At 45.8% G+C, this 16,817-nt stretch overlaps 2 protein-coding genes and 1 long non-coding RNA gene across 3 annotated transcripts in view; 1 reads left to right on the forward strand and 2 right to left on the reverse strand.

Moving 5' to 3' along the window:
* Window positions 1-10,861, reverse strand: part of ADHFE1 (alcohol dehydrogenase, iron containing 1) — a 33,467-nt gene extending 22,606 nt beyond the window's left edge. Inside the window, exons 1-6 of the mRNA XM_003125603.4 lie at window positions 10,754-10,861; window positions 4,766-4,803; window positions 2,879-2,925; window positions 1,231-1,284; window positions 900-1,054; window positions 560-756 (exon numbers count right to left, since the gene is read on the reverse strand). Coding sequence (XP_003125651.1) covers window positions 560-756; window positions 900-1,054; window positions 1,231-1,284; window positions 2,879-2,925; window positions 4,766-4,803; window positions 10,754-10,812 — 550 coding nt within the window. The 5' untranslated portion in view covers window positions 10,813-10,861. The remainder of the gene's footprint in view (window positions 1-559; window positions 757-899; window positions 1,055-1,230; window positions 1,285-2,878; window positions 2,926-4,765; window positions 4,804-10,753) is intronic.
* The window catches only part of LOC110260284, a 107,308-nt gene continuing 101,404 nt past the window's right edge, over window positions 10,914-16,817 (forward strand). The window contains exon 1 of the long non-coding RNA XR_002343277.1: window positions 10,914-11,030. This is a non-coding gene — a long non-coding RNA (uncharacterized LOC110260284). The remainder of the gene's footprint in view (window positions 11,031-16,817) is intronic.
* On the reverse strand, window positions 11,228-13,638 carry RRS1 (ribosome biogenesis regulator homolog). Its single transcript, XM_003125604.4, has one exon. The coding sequence runs from the start codon at window positions 13,511-13,513 to the stop codon at window positions 12,416-12,418; it is 1,098 nt and encodes a 365-aa protein (XP_003125652.1). The 5' UTR covers window positions 13,514-13,638; the 3' UTR covers window positions 11,228-12,415.

The following is a 16,817-nucleotide window of genomic DNA, read 5'->3' on the forward strand; positions in this document are numbered from 1 at the left end:
GAGCCGAAAAGCCGAAACGATCCCAAGGTCTGTGTGGACGGACAGTGATCCTGGTGTGTGTCTGTGCCCCGGGGCAGCCACAGAACAGATGTTGCCCGGACTGGTGAGGCCGTGCTGGCCACATGTCCCAGGGCAGAGACAAAGCCCCAGGTCAGCTGAGGAGCTGTTATGTGGAAGAGAATCAATACCAGAAAAACAATAGCAAAGGTTCCCCTTTAATTCCACAGCGGCTGGCAAAGTGGGGCAAACAGAGAGGGGCTCAGAAGCCAAACCTGCCGACAGAGGGACGAAAGAACACGTAAACCATGATCCTCCCTCCTCCACCTGGTGACCCCAAACTTAATTCTGCAAACTTTCCTGCCGTTGACCCAAATTCTCTCTGTCTGTGCAATAATGAAGACCAGGATTTTACACACGAATGAACTGCTATTGGTTTTGATCTCCAAACAAGGTTCTACACTGAAATGAAGAAATCAGAAAGCTTGGGAAACATCCTAAAATTACTGGCTTGCATCTCTCCTAAGGCCTTTTGCCACGTGCAAAATAAAAGTGTCTTTACCTGCAATCAGAGGCTTCAGAGGCACAGTCACTGGCTTCCCCTTCCCAATGGGGGCACTGACATAGTCTAGGAACTCAGAGTGGGGGCTGGACGCATACAGATTAGCGGCTTTACAGGTGTCCATGGTGGAGCCGCCCCCCACGGCCACGTAGGCATCAAATGCTCCCTTTTTGGCAAATTCAATAGCTTCCATGAAGCTTGGAGAGGGAAAACACAAGCCATTATGTCAGGTTTTTCACAAATACATTGCCAGGCCATTAAATAGAGCCTAGGGCAAGTCTCAATCAACAAGTGTTAGGTGTTGGCTTTCACTTAAAAGTAAGTAACAATAAAAGAATACCTTCTCTGGGTGGGTTCCACCCTCACGTTATCATAAACCTTGAAGTTTATGCCATTCTTCACTAGGGAATCCATGACTGTCTGTACAGGAGGGAGTTGGGAGAGGTTCTTGTCTGTCATCAAACAAACATTTGTAGCACCCATGTTTTGGAGATCCTACAATAACAAAAATAATTTTTAAGTTAGGTTTGATTGCACTAGCGATGTAATAGACACTTCTGGCAAACTTAACACTGAGCCCCAAACAAAGGACTCAACTGCTGTCACTAGGTACTTGTTTTAAAAAATACATGTAACATTTATAGAAGACTATAGAAATCTTAAATACTTGCCATGCCCACTTCCTTTGTAACTCCTGCTCCATATCTAATATTTGAAACAGCCATCTGAGAAAAAAACAGAAGAGTGAGGTGATGGTCATTTCATTTCTAAAACCCTGAAATGGTTCCTCATTGTCTACAGAACTTAGTATATATTCCCCAGCCTGGCCTTCTAGTCAGCCTCTCTGGCCTCACACTCATCAGACTTCTTAAAGCGAATGTTGGCTCCAGTTACATTGGAATTATTTATCTTTTCCCAAACACATCATAAACTCTCAATTGTTCCCACAGCTTGAAATGCCTGCCTCTACTTGCCTCCACACCTAAATGAACTCTCGAATATTTTCTTTTCCAATTTAAATGTTGTTGTCTTTGAATATTTCGTCCCTTCATTCACTCATCCAACCATTCATTTGTGCAGCCACCTTGCATGTCTGTATCCATCTGTCTATCCAGCCATCCATCCTCCCGTCCATCCTTCTATCCTTCCTCCCATTCACCAACGCTGCAGAGTGTCTGCTATGTTCCAGGCATCTGCTAGGCCCTGGTAATACAACTATGAATAAGAAGAGCTTTTTTTTCCCGCTTTTTAGGGCCACCGGAGGCACATGGAGGTTCCCAGGCTAGGGGTTGAATCGGAGCTACAGTTGCTGGCCTACACCACAGCCACAGCAACGTGGGATCTGAGCCATGTCTGTGACCTACACCATAGCTCATGGCAGCACCAGATCCTTCACCCACTGAGTGAGGCCGGGAATTGAACCTGCATCCTCATGGATACTAGTCGGGTTCATTACTGCTGAGCCACAATGGGAACTTCCTTTCTTCTTCTTTTTTTGGGGGGGGGTTTGTATAATAACTCTTAGTCCAATTAAAAACAAAACAAAGCAATGTGACCATCTGGATTTCTGTCTGTCTTGAATAATGGGGCAGCACCGGGCCTGCATCCCAGTGTGGCAGCCGTCCTCTGGGCTGAGTATAGCCTGCACCCTACAGACGGGCCTGTGCTGCCAGTGAACCAGCACCGTCCTTACCCAGCCTGCTCTTGGAATAATTAACTCTCGACCTTTTGGTCACATTTTAATTTATGACTCCTGAAGTAGGAGGAGACGGATTTAAACAAAAATTATGTAATTATAGTGTGATAAAAATTCACCAGAATTAATAGTTCCTTTATTCTTGCTTCAACAGATTACTTGGAGCTCTTGTGGGATTGTTATAATTACAAAACCAAAGAAGATTTATCACACAACATGTGAGTTGGAGGGAAAGTTTGTAGAACTGGGAATTTGCCCTATTTTAATGGTTATTTGCCCTATTTGATTTATTTATTTTATGGCCATACTCATGCCATATGTTCCCAGGGCAGGGACTGAATCCGAGCTGCAGCTGCAACCATCACCGCAGCCAGAACCTTTAACTCGTTGTGCCTGGCTGGGGATTGAACCCACACCTCGACAGTTATTACTCATGTTATCGGAAGGTTTATAGTCCATGGTCCTAAAAAGTTTCTTTGCTAAGTAGATGCTGATCAAGTAATGAGACTAGAGAACATCAATTAATAACGGATTTCAGATGAGATAATAATGCATTAGGAAAATACTCTGGTTGTATTTTTTCAAATCATTCATAAAAGAAAGAATGAATAGATTAAATCTACCTCAAAGGCATAATCTGTTGTTTTCCCAGAAGGTGAAAATCCAGGAGCTAGAAATGTAAAAATTAGCATCAGAGTAAGCCTCAAAAACAAAGCAAACATATTGTTATTTGATAATAAACTGATATTCCAGCAATGAACATAAACATGTTCCTTGAAGCCTTATTTATCTAAGATATATTGTTCAGGTTTCATTGTTGCCTATCAGATCAAAATTTAAACCTGCATCTAAAGGGAATGTAATGCTAACTTGATGAGGATTGTGTGACAATAAAGTTATTTAAAATTTTTCTCTGTTGAAATTAAAATATACTTTTGAAAACAAAATGTGTAAAAATCTGCTAGGAAAAAAATTCTCTAGAGCTCGATTATTGTAGAGAACAACTATTAGTAAATTTATTGATGAGTCTTGCTTACATTTCTCTTAGCAACTGTGATCATTTGTTTAAGATTTTTTCCCCCAGGTTATTTACCACAGCAAGATATTTATATTTCTCAAGCTTATACATATAGAGTTTTCTTTGGAAAATTTAATAAAAAATTTTTATTTCTTTGCAAAGTATCAGATTTAGTTATGGCAAATATGAATTTCTGGCATATTGGAATAACAAAAGGGCTCTCCCTAATGGTTTTTATCTTTGTTTGGATAATCTTATTTCTATCAGTCTTGGCCAGTCATATGATTGGAGAAAAGTCTATAGAAAAATTTTCACTACCATTTTTTTTTTTTAAGATTAAAGAGACCACAACCAGGTACCAGTCTACCTTTGATAGAGGGCAGAGGTCATAATTCAACTTTCTTTGATCCCTATAGGCTTTAAAGAAAATCTGTTACTCCTCTTACAAAAGTTTATGAAAAGATGTCAACTGGATCCTAGAAAACAATGAGATTATCTTTCTCTAAATTATTAATTTTATTGCCCCTGGATAGGAAGAAATACTGATTCTTTGTTGAAACCAATTAAGAATTGCAGCAGAGCAGCTGAAGAAGAAATTCTGCTTGTGTCCATGAGGGTCTACAAGGCAGAGCCTGCTTGATGGATGGCTGTTAATGACAGGGAGGTCCCTTGGCTGGTCCTGAAGGATGAGTCTCTCCTTGTATTTGAGGACAAGCCCTCAGCCAGTTACTCCATCTCTTGTATAGGCCAGCAGGCTTCACTGTGGGCTTCTGTTTAGGATCCTGTCTGTATAGGCCCCTCTTTTTCATCTCTTAGCACTGTTCAGACTTGACCTGTTCTTCTAAGAGGTGAAATCAGTTTTTGTGTCGGTATAATTCATGTGACATTCTGAGGACAGTTTGAAGCAGCAGTGAGCTTCCTGCTGCTCTGTGGACAATGGAGTTGGTGAGGATTGAGATGTTTATAGGAATTGAAAAAAGTTCTGTCATTTTTAATTATTAAGAAATAGAGTATTATTTTAAAAATTGATTTGTTTCCTCCTAGGGACCACATTGTTTTTTATTTTTTATTTATTTATTTTTTAGATGCTTTCTTTTTTGTGACGTATTAGGACCTTTCACAGACTTCATCTTGATTGTGTTCGATAAACAATCCTAAAGTCCTATTTGTGCCACCATTTTTAGCTTTTTCAAATAACTCTATTAAAAGTAGAAAGACATTATAAATAGCATTAAATATAGAAACAGCATTAAATAATTCTACTCGAAGTAGAAAGACAGTATAAACACTAAACATATATTCGAGCCAAACACATAACCAGTAGCATCCATTCAGCTGATGTAGTATATTAATTACCAATTTTAAGTGAAAGGGCAACCATTTTTCTCAGTCTTCCCCTCACAGGCCTTGATTTTCTTGCTTTACACTTTGCCCACAGGTATTGCCAACAGTGGAAACAGAAATTGTGGCTAAACACAAAATGTATTATTACCTTGGGAATAAGTATGAGAATGACTTGGACACTGGCATCTAGGGAAACAGAAAAAAAAAAGTGTAGAGTGAAACCAGAAAACCAAAAGATAAGCAGCGTAAATGTAACTTACATTGCATCCTAGTCCTAAAATGCTATCAAAGTAGTAGCTACTGGTGAACATCGAACGATAGAAAAAGGCAGAAATCACCACGCACAAAAGCTGACTGAGCGTTTTTTCAATTTTTTAGGGCCATTCCTTCACCAATTATTCAACACTAGTTAATGCCCGCGGGAGCAGAGATGAGCAGTGTTGGGGGTACCCTAAGTTGAAGATGGGATTTCAGCTCTTAACTAGGTTAAGGGCTTTGGCCAAATTGCCCCCTTGTTAACTACCCCCCCCCGCCGCCCCGAGCTTTTCTTGTGTTTACCCGTTAACTTCACAGATTTTAGTTTTCTTTCAAACAGGCTCTCGGCTGGGGCCTCCGGAAGCCCTCGTGGGCCTGCAGGTCTCCCTGGTCACCACCCCGGATCTCTGTCCCTTCTCCGCGCTGTCCCCTCCTCGGCCCCACCCTCCATGTCCCCCTGAATTGCTCTCACACCTGTCACCTTCTTACCAGATGCTCACCTCGGCTCATTTCTCACCGCCCCTCTACAGATTTTCCACGTCCTCCTCTTTGCTAGACCTTACCCCCCTTGCCTTCCGCATCCCTTCCGGTCCTGTCGCCTCCTATTTCTGGGACAGTCCCTTCTCCCACTTCTCCTGCCGCGCGCTATGGATTGAGCCTCCCTGAAGGGTTTATGTTTCTATCGACTGCCCAGGGGACCCTGTCCTAATAGGTCCGATGGGCACCTGCGTGCACCTGCCCCCTTCAAATCTGGAATGAAGACGTCGTAGAGGGACACGAGAGACGGAAAGTAAAGCGTTAAATTCAAGGATGGTTAAGATCTCAAAAATTGTGAATTAGGTGAAACCGGCGTGGGCCGGGTGAGCGCCAAGGCGAGGCGAGGCTGCCATCTGGTGGGCGCGGCCGGAAACGCCACATGTGAGGCTTCCCTGGAGCTGCCCAGCTTGAAAACTCAGGCAGGCGAGGCCCCGCTTGTCCCTTCCAAGGCATTACTTTTAAGGTCTTTCCCTACTTTGTGCCTCCCAGGACAAGAAAAGAGACTTAAAGGTAAGGAAAAACGCAAACTCCGAAGCTTACCAACGCGAAAGACCTTGGGAGCACAAGCTTCTTTCTGCTGCCCTCTTCTCTTTTTATTATATATTTTTCAAGCTTTCAGGCCACCTCAGTTCCTCATTTCTACCCCTTATTTGTGATTTGAAACCCATCCCCTCTACCCTTCTTGGGACCTCCCTCTGTCCTGTGTGTCCTAGTCTTCCCCTTCACTTTATTCTTGTCCTATTTAAGAGTTTCATGCTTAGAAAACTCTCAGCCCCTTGTCTCCTCTGGCTTGTTCACCCTCTGGTTCTCTCCTCCTTGCCTCCACTCACCAACTCCATTTCCTAGCCTCCCACACATTCCTCGGCTCCCTGAAATCCCCAGGGTTAGAACAAGGCTATCCTCTACCCACCTTCTGGCTCTGGCTTCCCTCCTGCTATGGTAGATTAACCGGCCGTGCTCTTAGCAAAGGCCAGCCTCTCCCCTGTGCACTAACTCTCGGCTCTGCTCAGCTACTCAAAAACATCGCTCTTAACAGTTCTGCCTTTTCTCTCCTGCATCATCAAAACTTCCCTCCCCTGAAATCTTATCCATCAGCTCGGAGAGTGTTGGTTTCCCCACATTGTATCAACAGGCAATCAACCAGCAACTTCCCCTTGTCCCTCTTCCCTCTCCCACCCGCCACCCCTACTTCTCTCCTTCCCTTCAGTGACTACACCTGCTCTCTCCACTGGCTCCTCTCCCACTCTCTGTCTGGAATCTCCTCCAGTAAGCCTTTGCCCTGTGGCTTTGCTGGCAGACTTCCCAGGTCACGAGTGCCCTCCCTTCAGCACTAATGCACCGCTTGGTTCTCAGTTCAGACCTGTCAGTCATTTGTGTCCTTTCCTTCTCTCCCTCCTCCCTGGAAAAACTTTCTGCCCTTGGTTTCCATGACATAACTCTCTGGTTTTCTTCTTACTGCGCTGGCTGCTGCTGTCCTAGTTTCTTTTCATGTTCTTGACTCTAAATGCTGGAAGGTTCCAGCATTCAGCCTTTGCCTTCTCTTTTCTTTCCACATTTACATCCCAAGTGACCCTCCCCGGTCCCATGGCCTTGAATATCTTCTATGCTGATGGCTCCCACTTTATCCTTTCTGTTTAGACCTCCCTCCTGAACCCCAGAATCAGCTGCCTCAACATCTTCATGTGAATGCCTATTAACATCTAACATTTTCCCTGCCTAAGACTCAGTTCCTGATCTTTCCTCAAAGCCTCCTCTGGTTCCAGCTGATGAGAACGTCATCCTTGCAGTTGCTTAGGCCAGAAAAGCTTGGGGTCATCCTTGGCTGCCCCCCACCCCCCAGCTCCCAGTATCTCTGGCCTCCTTTCTTTCCTGCCCGCTCTGGTCGTCACCTTGTTTGGAGACCACGCCGGACACGCTCCACCTCCAGACACCTCCCCAGGGGAGCCACGTGCTTTGCACCCTCCTTTCACTGGTCTTTATTCAGCAAATGTGGCGTAGCTGAGCCCTTGGAAGACATTCTGAGCCTAATCCCTGGAACCTGTCACATTATATGGCAAAGGGGACTCTGCAGATGTGATTCAGAATCTTGAGATGGAGAGATTATCCGGCTTCTCTGAGTGGGCCCTAAACGTAACCATGTGATGTTCCTTAACAGAGAGCTGCAGAGGGAGAGATTTGACAGAGGAAGGCATTGTGGCCATGGAAGCAAGGTGGTGGCTCTCAAGATGGGGAAGGGGCCACCACCAAGGAATGCGAGCAGTGCGGCTCCAGAAGCTGTGAACAGAAAGGTACTGAACTCTGCCCTAGAGCCTCTGAGGGCAAGGTGGCTCTGCTCACACCTTGACTGTGGCTCAGGAAAACTGATTTTGGACTTCTGAGCTCCAGAACTGTAAGATAACAAATAAGCGTTGTTTTAAGCCACCAGGTTTGTGGGAATTTGTTATAGCGGCAACAGGAGGCTAGCAAGTGAGGTCTTCTCTGACTGGCTTCTCTGAAATCGCATGTCCTTCTCCACCCCCACCCCCACCCCAGCCCCCGGTTTGCTTTTTCTTTCTCTTTAATACCCATCACTATCTAATAGGCTCTAACTTTTAATTACTAGTTTACTGTCTGCCCCGCCTGCCTCTAGGATGTCAGGCGGCTTAGTTCCCTGCTGTATGGGGTGAGAGCATTGCAAAACTGGCCTGCTCCCACCTCTTTGGCCACATCTCCTTTCTTTTAAAGCTGCTTCCCTTCCCTCCAAAGTGCAAATCATTTGCAAATCCAAGTGCTTAAAGAGACCAGCAGGTAACCTAAGTAAGGCCAGAGCGCCTGGCTGTCCACTCAGCTGTGTCGGTGGACTGGGCAGTGGGCTGCCCTGTGGTGTCGGGGACATGGCTCTCCAGAAGCTGGAGTGCTGGCCCTGCCCAAAAGTGGTGGCCCTGCTTCCCCTCAGTCCTGCAGACCTTCCCCAGCCTAAACATAGGCCCAGTGAGGCCATTTCCCAATTTTCCAAGGTTTTTACCTGAAATCTCCCACTTTTTCTAAATGCATACCCTATTTATTTATTTTTTTAAACAACATATGCAGAACAAAGAACCACGCAGTACTGCTCCCCAGGACTTCATCCTCAGCCCTTTTCTTCCAGGTCTACAGTTTGCCAAGGCCTTTGCTTCTAAACTTGTGCTTTCAGCTGCCCTCTATGCACTGGTAAGTTTCCCACTCACTCCTGGAGCTCCAGAACAGGGTATTCAGTTACCTGCTGGGGGCCTTCACCTGGGTGTACCTGAGGCATGTCCAACTCAAAACAGTCATCACCTTCCCCCTAAAGCTTACAGTCTCTGTCTTGGTAAATGCCCCACTGTTTACCCAATGCCCCTGCCAGAAACCTCAACTTCTGTCTCACTAATCAGATACAAAATCCTGCTAACCAACAGCTTAATATTTCTTACGTCCACCACTTGTAGCAGCTGCCTCTCCTTGCTGCCTTTAGCTGGAGCCCTACAATTACCTTTCGTCTTTCCACTGCCACCAGAAAGCCCCAACTTAATTCTAATCACGCCGCACTCCTTTGCATGCAACTATCCCCAAAACGTGTTCTACGTGACACTGATTCTAAGGTATGTGAGTGGTGTTGCTTGATAAAAGTTCTGTGATGATGCAGATTTAGAACACAGAGTCTACATACAGCAAAACTGCCCCGCTCCCCTGCGCAGGAGTTCTCAGAGCTCTTCATGTGCTAACGTTTATCCTGACTCTCCATGGGGTAATGCAGCAGTTGGTTTCCCAAACTTATTTGGCCGTGGGATTCTTTTCCCATGGGGCATTTCAAAGTATGTGTTTCACAGTGAGAACTATTGCTTCAACAGCTTTCCATTGTCTATAGGACACAAAATTCCTTAGTACAGGACTGAGAAGATGAACGGTGAAGCCAGATTACCTGGGTCCAAATTATGTGTGCCATTTACTTAGTGTATGACACTGGGCAAATTATTTTTCTCCATGATATTACTTCATCTATACTATGAGGATAATAACACAGCATGGCATAGGGTTCTTGTAAGGATTAGTTATTATTAATAGTACATGTAAAGTGCCTAGCACCTGGTAAGTGCCCAGTAAACATTAGCTGTTTTCTTTTCTCTTCCTCCCTCCCCTCTTTCCCTTCCTTTCTGTGCTGGCAGCATTTGGAATTTCCTGGGCCAGGGACTGAATCCAAGCCACCCACAGCTGTGGCAATACCAGATCCTTTACCCTACTGCACCACATAGGATCAAACCCTGCAGTCAGACTTTTTTTTTTTTCTTTTTAGGGAGGGTTGCACCCTCGGCATATAGAAATTCCCAGGCTAGGGGTCAGATTGGACCTGGAGCTGCTGGCCTATGCCACAGCCACAGCAATGCAGGATCCCAGCCTCGTCTCCAACCTACACCACAGCTTTTGGCAAGGCCGGATTCTTAACCCACTGAGCAAGGCCAGGGATCAAACCCTTATTCTCTTGGATACTAGTTGGGCTCTTAACCTGCTGCACCACAACAGGAACTCCCTGCAGTCAGATTCTTAACTCACTGGAACTCCTAGCTATTTTCTAATTCATGGTCTTCCCACATCTGTCTTTTCTATCCTCACCTCCTCTTATAAAGGTAGTCCAGACTTTTAACTAGTTTTAGATCCTGGAACTAGGCTTTTGCCTCTGGTGCTGTTCTTCCCTTTGCCTGAAATTCTTCTTTCCTTCCCATCCTTTCCTCCTGTTTATCTCCACCTTTTTTTTCCCCTCATATTTTCCCAGACCGACTTGTGCATCTGCACATTCAACACATTTATCACGTGGCTACTAGTACCTGGCATTTTTGGAGAAGTCAGACGTATCATAATGTTTAACTCCTTGACTGCCTGCACATACCAAGGAGTCAAGCTCCTGGTTATTGCTCTGAACCTTTCCGTGGGGTCCTGCACAGAGTTTCACCCTGTTCCCTCATGCAATTTTCCCTGCCAGATTTTAAACTGCTGCAGTCTTTCGTTTTTTTATCTTCAGCTCCTAGAATAGTTTTTGGCACGATAACATACACCCAGTACGTATGTGTTGGTTGGACACATGCATTTGTCTTGGTCACTGTGCCAGGCTCTCCATTGCCCGCCCTGATCTGAGACCGGGTGCTCTCCTTTCTGGGGCTTACTTTCCCTAACGTAGAACTGGCAGAGTACAAGCGGCCTCACCGCGCAGCGCTGGCTGCTTGGCACAGGGACGGAGCTGTCTAGGCTGGCTCGCCGCGGGCGCGCACTGCGGCAACGCGATCCAAAGTTCCTGAAAATGACTGCGGGAAGAATGCGCTGTCCCCTGCCCGCCTGCCGACCCCGTACTCACGCTGCGCGCTGCAGTTGCCTCAGCAAGTGTGCTACCCGGGCGCGAGCGGCAGCGGCCATGGCTGCACCGTTTCCCTCCTCGGGGCCCCGCCCCCACCGCCGGCCAATCCGTGCCGCTGGCTTCCCCTCCGCCCCCTCGGCCGCGCCCGCCCACCCGCTCCGCTGGGTCTCGCGCCCCCCACAGCAGCCCTCCGGCTCCAGGCCATTCTCCCACGAGGCGGAACTACGACTGCTCCAGCTGCAGGGTCTCACCCTCCGCCTTTGAAATTGCCATGCAGGTAACTGTTTAGGATACTTCCCCAAGTCTCTGTGTAAATCCTCTTTGTCACTAGTCGGAGACCTGGGAAATGTGGAGAAAGAGCATTCTTTTCCACTCTGACTCCTTTAAAATGCTATGTTGCCTTCTGCCCCCTGTCCTAGCAGAAACACTATCGATGGCACAGCTCTTTATCAGAAAGTTATCTTAAGACAGTAACAATTGAACATATTTTTATTAACCCATTATGAAATCTGAATTAATCCTTTCTTTCATAGCAATTTCTACAACTTTGTAAAAAGGGAACAACACTGAAAAAAAGACAAAACGAACTCCCAATTCTAATTTCCTATCAATTGTCAGACCAAAAACCAAGAGTAGAGTGGCTCCCTAGAGCTCTAACAGCAGAAAAAAGCCCCCTCCCCCCATTCTAGATTTACTGTTAATTTTCAGGAGATATTTAGGAAGGTGAGTTACTGAAATCAATTAAGGAAAGAAACCCAGGATAGCTGTAAACATTTCATCTCCTAATTAAACCAGCTCAAGTCAATGTGACAAATGAATCTAAAGATAATAATGTTCCAAGGTTTTTGTGGGTTTCTCTCTTCCCCAAACAGATCCCACTTGAAGCTTTAAAAGAACTGGAGACATAAATGTTGATAAAAATTTAAGTATAAAATTAGGATTAATTAAGATTGCATTATTTAGTGAAGCACAAATTTATCAGCTAGAGCAAATTAATGTTTTCAGTGTTCAAAGAGACACCAGTTGTACACTTTCAATAATATATCAGGTATCAAAAGGAGCATGAGTTTTCCTAATAAAGCGGTCTTGCTAACGTCATAAGTTAGCTGGTGGATATCTTCTAGAAAGTAAATGAAAATAATCTGTAACACGTATCCAGGTCACTGGCTTTACTTAAAACTTACAAAATTTGAAAGCAATATTAGATCCAGACATACCTTTATTAAATGGCCTTTACAACAGTTCTGAAAATGTAACCTTGTAATCTTTTTGTTCCCCCACTTTGATAAATACAGAAGCTTGTTATCAAAACAATGCTAAAAGTCTTTGAAATATGACCTCCCTCACACCACATACAAAGTTTACAAGGAAAAAAAAAGTCTGTTTAAAAACAGAACTCACTCCTAATTTCGACCAAATTCTTTCCCTAATTCGTATAGCCTTAAATACATCCTTTAATCTTCAGCCAAAGTTTTGGTTGTGGGAAATAACATTAATTTGTCCTGTGCAATATTTACATACTATTTTCAGAGGAGGGCAAGGCTGTCCCTTTAACTTCAAGCTCAGTGAAGGCAGGGGCCACATCTTTGGTGTCCCCCTACAGTGCCTAGATGTCAACATTAAGTACAGTTCTTGGTTTACAAACAAGTCCGAGGCTGAAATTTACTTCCTCCTCTTTCCTCCTTGGTGTTGCCCTCCTTTTCTCTTGCCACCCAAGCCCGGCGGCCCGGAATTCATCTTGCTTCCCACGCCCCCTTTCCTCTTCCCTCCCTGGCTGGGTGGGCCACCTTTCCTCTTACCCCCAGGACCCTGTCGGCCTCCCTTTCTTTTGCCCTTCTGGCTCATTTTCCTCCTCTTAGCCGCTTCTTCCTGGTCCTCCTCCCTCATCTGCTTATTGGTGGCTCTGGTCACGTCCAGCTGAGGCTTTTTGCTGTTCATTACTCGCAACATCTCCAACTGGCTCTTCTTCTCAGCTGCAAAGTCCCCAAAAAGGGGTTGAAACTTCCTTTTCTTGCCAGAGCCCCGGGGCGCCTTCTCCTTGGGCAGGCGCTCCTGGAAGCGCCCTACAGAGGCGGTGGAGACCTTGGCCACCTGCATGGCGCGGCCCAGCTCTTCCTTACTCTGATGTCCGGTAGGGTGCATGCCGGCCGCGCTGGGCAGCTGCATCTTGTGCGCGCGGGCCAGGTTACGCAGCCGGTTCAGCTCGTTCTTGGCTACCCGTTCCTTCTTGGCCTGAATACGCTTGGCGAACTGGTCCTCCATGGGGTCGGCATTGCTCGGCACCTCAATCAACCATTCCTTGGTATCATCGCGGGCCCGTTGGTAGCCCCAGCGGCGGCGCCACTGGCCGCTTACCTCGTCCCACACCAGGTTGGTCTTCTTCTTAGGACGGATGCCCTTGAGACGCGCAAACTGCTGCCAGCGTGTAAGAGGGCGCGGCCGGGGCACCGGCTTCTCGCGCGGCAGTCGAGTGGTGGGCTCCGGCAGCCGCGCCACCAGCGTCTCCTCCACGCGCTCGGTGGGCAGCTGCCAGAGCTGGTTGATGAGCAGCTGCGTGTTGTCCCGCGCCAGGGCTCGCAGCTCGGCCTCCTTCGTGGGTCCCGCATGCCGCAGCCCGGTCGGGGGGTTCCGGTCGGAGGCCAGCAGGTTACCCAGGTCGAACTCCAGCTCTAGTTCCTTGTGCACGGTGATGCGCTGCAGCTTTTCCGCCTCGTCCCGCTCCGCCTTTGCCAACAGCTCCTCCACGCTCTGGCCCTCCATGGCTCCGGCTGTTCCGGGGTAACAGTTCCAATCAATTCTCCAGTAGCGCCGGCAAAGGCCAAGGCAACACAGCCACGTGCAGTCGCCCAGACGCTCGTCCCGGAAGAGAAAGCTCCACTTCCGGAGCAGCCGGAAAAGGCTCACAACGCGGGCGACCCGAAGAAGGGCCGGCAGAGGGCGGTGTTGGAGAACAGATGGGGTTAGAGACGGCCCTTGGGCTCCAGCCCGGATGTAGGCGGAGCAGGAGCGAGGAACCCGCGCACTACGAAGTCCAAGGTTTGACTGGCACCGGGGCTTCCACTAGGCAGTGGCGTGAGGGAGGGAGGGGCAGTGAAAATTTTGGGGGCCCCAGAATAAGGGGGTCTCGGAGCGACTGTGTTACACTAAGTTAAGTCAGTTCTCAAGATACTTACTAAGTCAGTTCTTCTTGGGAACAGATAAATTATATTTCACCAGAGCCCATGGGGCCCTGGGTGTGGGCCGACAGAGGTCCTTCCCACGGATGTACTTAAAGCCAAGTGTAGACGAAGACTTGGTTTGCTTTGGAAGCCATAGGCAGCTCTGAGTGGGCACGGCCGTGACCCCATCCCAGCCGCCCGATGCCTGGTCTTCCCCGCCCCGGGCTACATCCTCTCACATCCTCTCCTGGCTAGTGGCTAAAGAGCGACTGGCTCTTCTGTTAGACCGCCTTGGTTACAATCTTGACTGCGCTGGTGTTTGAACTTCAACTGTTTAACTTATTTGGCCCTATTTTAAAACCCGTAAGATGAAAGTACTAATAGTACCTACCTCCTAGGGCCACTATAAAGATAAATGAGTTAATATGCCCCCAAGGGAGCTTACTCTAGGGTCTGGATATCAGTGCTCTGAAGGTGAGCTAAATACCAATTACTGTTTAATCTTCGTAATGGCTTGAGGAGCTGTGGCTGGAAGGGCAATCTTACACAGTGATTAAACACCAGGCTCTTGAATTAAACGACCTAGAATAAGATCCATGTTTATTGTACCTGCTTTGGACGGATTGTTTAATATAAGTCCTATAAGTTAATAAATATGAAGCATTAGTTACTGGCACATAGTAAGCATTCAGTAAGTGTTAGTTACTGTAATTCATCATATTCCACTGATGACAACAGAAGACTCAGAGAGGTAAAATGACGTCTAAGGTTTTACAACTAGGGAAGCTGGGAGCAGGATTTATTTTAACGCTGGCTTTAAGACTACATGAATATTCTCTGCAATGTTTTACAGGCTCTTGATACTTGAAAAGTGTGGTGTGGTGACCTGGGCCTTAGAAATGTAGACTCTTTGGCCTCACCCCAAATGTAAAGATTTAGAACCTTCATTTTTAACAAGATAGCTAGGTGATGAGTATGGTCAAGTTTGGGAGGCACTGCTGGTTGTGTGGTTTACAGGTTTTATTTTATCTTAATTGGATTACTGAAGAAGGGATTAGTTGGAGAATTAACCCATGAATATAGATATCGCTGTTTGGAATAGATTTAGTTGAGGGTGAGCTCAAGAGGGCTTTAGCTACAGCCCCATCTATCACATCTGCCCCCCTGAGTTTCGTCTCTTCTTGAGCTCACTGTTTTTCCTCAGTTCTGCTTTGTTTATTCACTCTTTAAACATTTAGTGAGCATGTTTTATGCCCCAGGAATTGGGTTATAATATTTTTTCTCTTTTCCAAAAGCATTTTCAAGATTTGCTGCGGTTTTTCTGAGCCTTTGTCTTAACATTCAACACCAACTCTTTTTTACCAATCACTCTTTGGGGCCAAAGCTAGGTCAAAGGTCATATTAGGTAACTGCCTTGAATATTAAAGCCTTGGGGATTTGCCATAGGAGAACATTAAGGACCTTGAAAGGGCTGCTCTGGGCTCGACTTAGCTTCTAATTCATTCATTCATTCATTCATTCATTTAACAAAAATTTGAATGACTATCATGTTCCAGACAATAGATACAAAGATTACTGAGACCTTATGGAACAGTGAGGAAGAAAGGAAGTTAAGAGAAATGTACAATATGACATGATTAAGCCTTAAATAGGAAGTACAATAATGTGGAATTCAGCTCCTCTGTCAATCTTCTGAGTTAGGAAAAAAAAGAGCAGGTATCAATAGGTGTTGAATGGTATGAATTCTCACTGGATGCAGTACTGTTTGGTTTGAATCATATAGATTAGCTCATAATTGAACTTTGTTTTATGCTCAAGTGTTTTTTTTTAAATAATCCAAGTCAATTTTAATTTCCTTGATAACCAGAGACTGATTTTTACTTACCTTTGCTGGGCCTACTGCTAGGTACATGCTAGGAGTTCAACACATGATTGCTTGAAAGGATAAGCCTAATAAGTAGACTTTTCTAAATTAAAAAGGGATTAATATTGGCTGTTATATTCGAGCAAAGCTAGTAAGACTGGGATTTGGGGCTTTAAAAAATACCTTAGGCATGTAGGTATGTGGTGGTATCCAGCTTGCACTTGTATCATCTTTATGTTAGGCAAGACTGTGCAGTGTTAAGAACAAGAAAGCCTACAGGGATGTGCAGATACACATGAATATACTAAAACGGTGTGTGTGTGTGTTTGTGTGTGTGTGTATACATAAAGGGTTGTACATACGGTCTTTTCCTTTTGTTTCCCTTTGTCTTTCCTCCCCGTGTCCCATAATGCAGATAGGTCACAAGTTTGGTCATCATACCCCACTCTTTTCTCTTCCTACCTGCTCTCTAAGTCATTTCATCCACTGTTTCTTTGTCAGCTGCCACTTCTGAGCAGAAGATTCCTAGAGGTACATCTTTCTCTCTGTCCTTTTCAGAACTCTAGACTCACATGTCCAACTACCTGCTGGGCTCCTTCACTATTACTATACTCTAAACTCAGTATGTCTAAGACTATGTAACACATCATCTTCCTGAAGATTTTCTTCTTCCATCATCCATCAAACTCCCTTCCTACAAATGTTTTTGGAAGGTTTTTCATGGCCAAAGCACTGTGCTGGGCGTTGTGAATATTAATGGCTAGGAAAAACAGGCTCATCGTTATAGTTCAGTCTTGAAACTATGAAGTCATCCTCGACTCTTCTCTTCCCATCTCTAAATCCAGTCAGTCTAAAAGTCCTATTAAATTTGCCTCTGTTCTATACCCTTCTCGTTTTCCCCCTAGACTGGGACACTTCTATCTGCTTCCCCAGATCTCTTCCCCACTTGCTCTCTGTCTCGGCTTCCAGCTGAGTGTGGCCAGCAGGAGGCAGTGACAGACGATCAGAGAGCGTGAAAAGAATAAGATGAGGGCACCTTTGT

The sequence above is a fragment of the Sus scrofa genome, chromosome 4, assembly GCF_000003025.6.
Source record: "Sus scrofa isolate TJ Tabasco breed Duroc chromosome 4, Sscrofa11.1, whole genome shotgun sequence".
In the NCBI taxonomy this organism is placed as follows: Eukaryota; Metazoa; Chordata; class Mammalia; order Artiodactyla; family Suidae; genus Sus; species Sus scrofa.